Here is a 9570-nt window from a genome sequence, read left to right as displayed (position 1 = left end):
GGAAAATTTCTGCTGTATACATACAACTCCTTAATTAACATCAAGTTAATTTACTTAGATAATTCTGTATTTAATATCAATTACTGTACTATTTTGGAGGATCCATGTTGAACTTTTTCAACTATTTTAAGCACTTTTATTAGTCACGTTCCGCAAACGTGATACTTCCATAGTTTATATATCATTTCATTTTCCGATTTGGCCAGCAGCCAACCCATTTGGGGAACGCACTTGGTCAGTGGCCGAACATGTATAGAAATCTGTTTAAAAATATATATGTGTTAGGCATTTTTATTCTGTGTTTACTTCACTCATGTTCATGACCAGGGCTAAATAATTTTATATTAATGCAGCGATAACCATTTTGTACCCTATTAAGAGGTATTCAAACAATTCCAAAGCTTGATACTCCTCCGGATTTTATCTTAATTAAACAATTTTTAATGGTAACAATCTGCATTTTTGAGATCAGCAAGGTCATTTTTTTCGCATTGAAAAGTAGCATAATAAGCTCTCTAAAAGCATTCTGTTTCAATAAGACATACAACCAAATAGTTATGCCTAGATCTGGTTTGGAGGCCATCCATTCAATACCATTACATTATGGTACTATCACCTGACCGAATTCGGCAACTTCGACATATTGGCTAGTATCTCGCAGAACTAGTTTTGCCGAGAGCAATACGCTTTACCGATGTAATCCGACTTTGGGACTTCACATTTTCCGATGATATTACCCTTCCACAGGTAATTACTTGTAGTTATGTATCATATCATATTGCGAGTATGAAGTTGGGAGTTAATGATATGCGCCACTTATAATGGGACCGACAATAAAGAGAACAGCGAATGAAAATGGAGCGAATACAATTTAATTATCACGCTAATTTAAAAAAGCTTAGGCTTCGGAAAAAAAACTAGTCTATAGTATTTAACAAAATGGGATTTCACTGTACTCCATAATTCTACCTGAACGTCTAGAATTATTAGTTATTCAAAAGTACTTGGAACTGGAAAGCGGAAAGTGATAGCGGGGTTTTCATAGTCGTGCTTGAGTACTAGAATCGTAACTCTAAGCTGTCAAACTAAAATAAATTTTGTCACTGTTCGCAATTAAATCTGCGGTGACGTGAAGTCTAAAATTGTAATATCTTTTTAAGACTTCGCTCAGCCGCTATTCGGCATTTAGTGTTGCTTTTCTAATTTTTCTCGCAGACACATTCGTTTCTGCCCATTCCAATATGTCTTGTTTGTTTTGAATGCTTTTATGAATGAAGCTTGGTGGCCTTTTTGCGACTGGTCCTGCACTTTGTTGACCCCGTGCCATTCGAGGTTTCCATCGACGAAATCAAAACAATCGCAATCACATCGTATACGTATTATCTGTGTCATTATTATAGATATCATACGTTTTTGAAAGCCTTCAGTGTGAATTTAGAGTGTTTTATTAATTCAAAAGGCGTAGCTGACAAGGTTAATATACTTATGAGACACTAGAAAACGGTATTGTCTGTTTGTCGACTGTGAAATACCCATTACTCCCTAGAAATTGACTAAAAGTATATTTTGCCTAGAAGTCGGTATATACGGGATATTGTAACTGGTTGAGTGTGTGCCAAAATCGATGCATCCCGAGTTATAATGAAATAAAAAAAAAAACACTTTTTTAAAAAGTGTGTGGGTGACAATTTCAGGCATTTCGTGATCAATATAATTTTGGATATTGATCCTGATCGAAGATATACATTTGACGGCTTGGGTCGAAAACGATTTATTCTACCCCATACACTCTTTTCCGCGAATCTGGTATACCCTTTTAATGTACGAGTAATGAGTATAACAAGCCGACCAGCTGTGCAACCCACAAAAAAGTAAAACAACATATCTGGTTTGTTTTGAATATATCTAAACACATACCTTTATTTAATGAATTCAAAAATTGTGTTAAATTCTTTTTTTGTTTCTGTTCTTTATATCTTGCTTTTTCCTTAGACAAGTGGTACATTTTTATGATCAATTTTTCTGCAATACTGCACGATTTTTACACAGATACTCTGTAAGAATGTATCTAGCTTAACGTTCTTATGTTTATGCCTGTGTGTCTTGCTTTCTATTAATTATGTTACTTTTTAAGACTTTATTTGTTTTCGAAGTAAAAATTTGACTCAAAAACATTTATTCAAAGAACGCAACACATTTACGTAGCTTTCAAAAATCGATCTTGATTTCCTACAATTTCTTTTGGTTGGGTAAACTTGCAGTAATGTTTGTGTTCGATATGATGTGGTATATGATAACTTATAATTTATTTGCTTATATGGATTGTTTGATCAACGAAAATATTCTTCAGCGATATATGCCATGTATATAGATATATATATATATTTATATATAGGTGTGTATATGAGTTGTGAGTAAATGCGTATGCATCGTTAATAATAATCATAATCAGTTAATCAGTTTAAATAATTCCACTTAGTAGCTTCGTTTAGCTCTATAAATTCAATTATAATGCACTTAACTTTGCGTGTGACTGTGTGTTCGAGTCTGTCGTATTGCACATCTGTGTGTCTAATGCTTTTTCTAGGGTATCTGAGTGTCGGAGTAATCAGAGAAGGCAGTCCCAGAGTGCCGCTCTCCTGCTCGCTCGTCCTGTACCGTTACACCCTGATGGCGATGCCTGCGTATGCGTGAGTGGTGTAGATGTGGTGTTGATGTGTGTGTGTGTGTGTGTGAGACCGTGTTCTCTTTGGGTTCGTTTGCACTCTTTGTGGGGTCGCACGTACTTACACATTGAGTTTGTTCTTGGTATATATGTAAATACTTTTAAATATAATTTATAGAATTGTAAATATGTTGTAAATAATGTTTGCTTTTCGAGTTTTGTTTCACATTACTTTGCTTTGTTTATTTTAACTCGCTATTCCGCTCGCTATATTTTCTTGTACATTTCGCCATTATTTAAGAATTTTATACTGTGATTAAGTTCTGTGTGTTCGGGCCTGTGGATAACATGTGAAGAGCATCGTCTATAGGGCTGTCCGGGTCTGAAATCAAACCAATCCGTCACTGATCGTGGGGTTTCGACTCTGATCGAATCTGCCCCAGGTCCCTTTCGATATAGCCGTGTGTCAATGGGTTCAGTTGAGTGTGGTTCGGTTTGGCTTGTTCTCTTTAGAGTCATAATACACATTTAAGAATTATTTAAATATTATTGTTGTACACAGATAAACAATATTCATTTCACTTATGGCTTAATTTTAATCTATATCTGAGATAGCCGCTCTAACATTGCATCGGTTCTCCTTACAGGCTTATGTATGTATGTATGTATGTTCCATAGTTTTGTTTTGAGTGTACTGTAACGCAAGAGTTCCTGTTCGGCTGATGCCTGCCAAGTGTACCCTGGAACCTATGGGTGCAAAGTGGAGTGGTGACGATGTTATGTATCTAAACGTATGTGGGTTGGTTAGCCTCTACACTACACTACACACTTTGGTTCAGATCGAAAACTATGCGGTGCTGGTGCTACGTGTGGGTTTGCGTTTGCCTTACGTTAGTCCGACGTCCTGGTCGGTCCTTTTTTAGGTCCGCGGTGTCTGTGATTTGAAAGTCTCCCAAAAATTGGTGGTTCTGAAACCAACTGTTCGTTTGCATTTACTTCTTTTTTACTGTGGAGTATCTTAAATAACGTTGAAATGAAAACAATTACGCAAAAATTTGCACTAAAAATTGGCACTAACTTTTGGTTTTGTTCTTTAACCCTTCTCCTTTTTTTTACTTTGCTTTAACCACAATAACAACGCAAGTAGCTTAATTCATTTGTGAGTATTGCTCAAATATATATTCATCCAAAACACTCTCTAGGCATTTCAACTGGGTTCATAGCCATAATTACTCCCCGTTATGACTTTTGTCCTTTTTTATTATTGAAGCTCTAGTTATATGATTGCCTTGCAGTTTTCTTCAACTTGTAAATATGTCTAGTTAGTTTTTGCTTTGTTTACTTTTAATTTACCCATTTCCTCGGTAATTTACTTAAGGTGCGATGTGTTGCCTTTTGCCCCTTCGTCTTGAGTCTGCAGAAGAGCAACAAAATCTCAGGGTTAACCGAAGTGCAACGCAAGTCTGAACGCCTCAAAGTTTCGCCTAAAAGTATGCAACGAAACCAATGGGGAATGAACTGCCGTCCAACTTAGCTTTGGTTCATCTGGGATCTTTGGCACCTTCTAGCAATAAAACTGCGAGTACAGCCAGATTGAATGTTATTTACTATGTGGAAATGATTACGCACATCTATATGAATTAGTATTCGTTTGGTTTTGGTTTGGTTTTTGTTAAATAAGCTCCTTTAAGTGCTTTGCATTGAGCAAATGTGAACATTTAAATACTTTTGCGAGTAGCTTTCTGTTTCTGTCGACTGTGAATCCATTGAAATTCGTATAATTCCTCTGTGTTGTTCCCCGAAAAAAGCAAAGAATTACATTTACTTTGTGTTTTCGTTTGTGGCTGCTGTTGCGCTTTTGGCCAGTTCAAGTTGGTGTCTATTCGTCTTCTACCTCATTGTTTTGGCACAAATTGTGTGATTCTCCTCTACGTTTTTGACGTGCTAGATTTACGTAACTTCTACAAACTCCGGGGCTTAATTAAGGGGTTGCCTAGGTTTGTTTCTTGTTTTTCTTGTTTACAATTTAATCTTATATTTAAAATATAAGTTGATCCCAATTGTTCAGTTTTATCAATTTAATGCTGCTTATTCATTCTTTTCGTCTTCTCCAAAGGTGAGAGTAAGAGAGAGTACGACGTGGCGGCAAATAGTTTGCCCTCTTCATAATCCACATGCTGATTAACAAGGGAATGCAGTGACCTTCTTGGTTTTCGGTTCCCATTTTTGGATTGAGAGATCTTCAACTTTATAGTTACACATATACAAACACACACATATATATAAACATATGCTTATTTCATTGAAAACCCCCACTGAAGTTGAAGTGTTTCCATCCGATTCCAATACCGAATACCCTATACCCAGTAACCAGGGATACGGGCAAATACCTATGGATATTGTCTGAAGAAGCTACGGGGCCCTGTCTATGTGTATGCATGCATGTGACGTGTCCAGTGGTTAAGTTGTGACTCTACGTACATAGGGCTATAAGATATTATGAACGATATTTGCTTTTGCTTTGATTCACTTTGTTATGCTGAGAAACCTTAGATGTTTCGTATATTTCTAGTGGCAAGTGGCCGTAGCGCTATGCTTGCCTAGGTGTTCTATTAATTCTTCAATTGCTTTGATGAATTGGAATACACGTAGTTATATTTCCCCATCTGTCTTTGTGTATGCGACTCATACGCGAAAATGTGGCAACTAAAATGGATTCTCGTATGTAATTAACTGAATCGACTAACAGGATTGGTAGCATTCTTCTGCGGGAATTATTGGTAGGGCAGACCCTAATACACTCCCCCGTTCCTTGCGTTCCAGCTTCCTCTCTCAGATCCTATCGGAGTTCCTTAACAATTCTAACACCGATATTTAGTTAGTTAAATACACGTATATTTGTTCATTACTTAGACCCGATCTCCCATTTCTCTCTCCATAACTCTGCGCCTAAATTAAAACTTCGCTCGTATAATTTCTTGTCTTTTTTCTGGATATTAAATAAGAATATCTAAAATACCTTAATGTTAAGTTTCATTTTTGCTTTATATTTGTATATAAATATGTTTTTGGATTGGTTTTCCTTTATACTGCTTTTCATACTCCTAGACTCTTTTCCTACAGTTGTGTTTCCTTTAACAATGACCTTGCATCCATCCAACGATCCATCATTCATTCATTCGACCGACCGACCGATCAAGTGCCTTAAATGCTTTTACGTTTGTTGCTTATTGTGTAGAGTTCTTCGACATGTATTGTAAAAATGTGAGCAAATACATTCAAGTGATTTGTAATTACACTGAGAGAAACATTAATATGTGTGTTTTTGCTGTATATGTATTTGCTGTATAAGTTTAATAATATGTTCTTGTTTGCTTGTGTTCTGGGTAATCATTTGTTCGGGCTAGTTGTCAATATTCTCCTGGGCCTCAGTGTCCTAATCGTATCCACTACGTGCACTTGAAGCTCAGTTCGCTTCTCGACCGAATCCAAGTGGAGCTCGGACTCAAATTCGCATTCGGATTGATGTGTAACGGGCAACTGCGCACAGACTCGGATAGCTTTGAGCAATTGTGGGTCACCATGTGTCGCTAAAAGGGATAAGTTCTTATGTCGAAACGGTAACAAGTTTTTTTTGTTTTGACTTTGCATATCGCACGATATCGGCGGGCTCTCCCAATTGATCTGACCCGATCTGATCCGATCGATCAAGGATGAGCTAGAGCTCCTGGGAAGTACCGAGAAGAGTGGGAGAAAGGAGTGGAAAACTCACATGCCATCCAGTTGAGTACTGAGTTCGCTGAGGGGGGGCAGGCAAGGCAGGCTAGAAGAAATTTGCTTGGTTGGTTTTTAAGGCACCATTAAAATTGCTTTTCTTACACGTATTTTTCCTTTGCAAATTTACAAGTTATCAACAAAATGTCGTTAATAATTACATTAATTACACGCATATTTAGTAAAAATTGTTTGTGAAATCTTTTGAGCTACTCCTCTTATACACACATACACATAAATTAATTATCCCTTTCATTAAGTTTATTTTACAAATAATCCCAGTTAGCCACTGTTGACCCGTCTATCTCCGTAGCCGCCCTCACCTTTTTTTAGTGTTTTTGTTTGTTGTTTTTTTTTCTGTGTAACTTGCGCAAAAAATTTACTAAATATTTAAATACATTTAAATACAAGTGTACATAATAAGTATATATTTAATTTATGTATATTTATATATATATATATCATTTATTTATATATAGAAATACGGTTTCTTGACTGATTTACCATTTCTGTTTCTCAATATTCTCTTTCTTTTTTTCTTCCGGTTCACCTTAAGCTGGGAACCTAAGTTCTTGATTTCAAAATGATTGCTTCAAATTGTTTGTCGTCAGCGAAATATATTTGTCACTAAAATCACGAAATAGTTTCGCCATACTCGTATGATATCATTTATCCACCGCCTGCCTGGTACTTGATCCTCAAATAGTTCATCGGTTTTTCAAGAAGAGGAGCTACTGCTAGCTTTGGGCTAGGCTCGTCCTATTGTTTAAATTGGTTTATATGCTCATTTATTTATACTTTTACACTTTACGCTATTAACAATTTCCTGTAATCAAGTTTTGTTGTTCATAAGTTTGTCTTTCTTGTGTGAGCGGAAGATGTAAAATTGTGAATGACTGATGAAACTTACTTATGTTCAATTTCGAGGGTTGACAAGTGAAGTTGTTCAGGGTAAAAAAAAAACACTTTTGAGTGGTTTTTTAGTCAATTCCTCACGTCAAAACAAATACCGCGATAAAATTTTGAAAATTTATAAATCATAGACATCTATAAAGATTCATTCATTGCGTTCTCTGGGATATGTTTGCCTATATATGTATGCATTGTTCGGTTTCATAATGTCATCTTTCTGTATTTTGTGTTGGTTAATATAATAAGTTGTGGTTAGATTGGTTTTCGTTTGCAGTGGATATGTTTTTTGTTTTCTTTTATGCTTTGATAATTCCTCTTACTAAATAATTAATATGTATAATAAAATTTGACACATTTCGCCATTTGCAAACTGATTCTATCGCTTTCACCTTCGGCTTTCAAAACCGTTTAGCTCATATTCAGAGGCTTTATTGTGAATTAGTGTGTATAAGTAACTAAACGTTTTAGTGTGTCTTAAAGTAATTACCACTCTTGTGTTTTTTTTTTTTTTTTTTGGTTTTAACTGCCCAGCCTATAAACTAAATTAGAATAAAATTAATTTAATTGTAACATTGAAAATCAATTTATTTTTGATGTTCTCTTTTGTTGTGGTTCTTTTTTGTTTTGTTTTTAAGTTTCGATTTGCATATAAATTTAACAGCTAATAAATTTAAATTATACTTTAATTTAAGCATAATTGTAATATAATATTTAAATCCATTTCTCGTTTTTTCCACGCTTCAGAAAGTCTTTTTAATCGCCGCAAAAGTGCTTAAAAAATATTATTGTAACTCGAATTGTTTTCGCTAATTTGTATGTAAATTTAATGTGGTCACCAATAGCAGGCATTTTCACTAGAAACCAATCAAAAGAAACTACAACGTTTTGATACGAAATTCAATTGTAAATCCCTTTGCTAGTTAGATAGATGTTCGTTTATCGAGTTGGTTGCTGCCAACAAATTAAGTCTAATTTTGAATAAATGAGTAATTTGATTAGAATATAGAACGAAGGAGAAAGATATCTAGTAATTAGTCCATAATTGTTTATATGTATGTAGTTTACTTGTAATTAATAAACAGAATCAATTTTGCACATCAGTCTAAACATATTCAAAAATCACAAATACAATTTCGATAACAATTACCATAATAGAAATAATAAAATAAAAATTATCATATCAATACATCGCCGTGTCTATATATAATATATATGTATACATATAAACAAACTAACAAACGCAAACATCAAGCTAGATGCAATTTGCAGTAAATATTTAAATTTATGTGGTGTCTGTGATCATCTTCTTTCTGTATGTCTGTCTTTGCTTGCTTGGTTTGTTTGCTGCTTGTCTGTTCAATGTCTCATTCATATCCGTTCTTTTAGTGCTCAAACATTTTGTTTCCTCGTGTTTGTCGCTCCTTTTTGGTCATGCTCGTGCACAAGTGATTGATTAGCTTACAAATAACTGCATTCTGAAAGTTCTGCCTTTTCGTTTGTTTTCTCGTATGTTAATTGTATGTGGTTAATTGATTCTTATACTTTTTATTTTGTCTTCATTTTGACTAATCTTACAATTAATTGCTGTTCTGTTCTTACTTCGGGTGGCCCCACGTTTTCCGCTGGGCCCCTTGAAAACGGTTTAACATAAAAGTTCTTGTATTTGTTTGCCCTTGCATTTAAAACTTAATGAAAGTATCATAATTAATAAGAATCAATGAATAAATATAACGTGTATGTATGCTTCTCTTCGAGTCTGTCTGTGAGTGTGTCCGTGGGTATGAGTGTATTCAGTAATGTATTCAATGTGTGATTGCCGACAGTGTCAAATGTATGAGCTAAGATCTCCTTCATTTGCCGCTTCTGTTATATTGCTTATGAATTAACATTTGACGTTCATGTTACTGCTGCTCCTTCTTCCTCTCCTGTTTCTGCTCCTACTCCCGCTCCTGCTCCTGATGCACCGGTGTCCTCCTACGGGTTCGGATTGATGCTGTGGCTGTTGCTTAGCTTGCGGTTGATTGTTGCATTTAGTGAATGGGTGTTTTAACAATTGCACTGGGCGCAATGTAGTGATAACCAGGTATGGGCAGACCAGCAGTCTCCATTGATATTCTGAAAGAAGAAAGGAAGAGTTGCATTAAGAGATTGTGATTGGACACCTCCACAAAACGTTCTGCCACAACGGTAACTACCCTCCCACGACTAAGAAGATTTTG

The 9570-nt window shown here is 35.4% G+C and overlaps 1 protein-coding gene across 6 annotated transcripts in view; it reads right to left on the bottom strand.

Annotated features, from left to right (window-relative positions):
- Window positions 1–1886: 1886 nt before the first annotated feature.
- The window catches only part of LOC6739671 (poly(rC)-binding protein 3), an 87890-nt gene continuing 80206 nt past the window's right edge, over window positions 1887–9570 (bottom strand). For all 6 annotated transcript variants that reach the window (XM_016174385.3, XM_039294302.2, XM_016174387.3 and 3 more), the window contains one exon: window positions 1887–9466. In XM_016174385.3, coding sequence (XP_016032920.1) covers window positions 9382–9466 — 85 coding nt within the window. In that variant the 3' untranslated portion in view covers window positions 1887–9381. The remainder of the gene's footprint in view (window positions 9467–9570) is intronic.

Source organism: Drosophila simulans, chromosome 3L (assembly GCF_016746395.2).
Source record: "Drosophila simulans strain w501 chromosome 3L, Prin_Dsim_3.1, whole genome shotgun sequence".
NCBI classification, from domain to species: Eukaryota; Metazoa; Arthropoda; class Insecta; order Diptera; family Drosophilidae; genus Drosophila; species Drosophila simulans.
The sequence above is the reverse complement of the archived record's forward strand: the minus strand, read 5'-3'. Positions and strand labels throughout refer to the sequence as shown.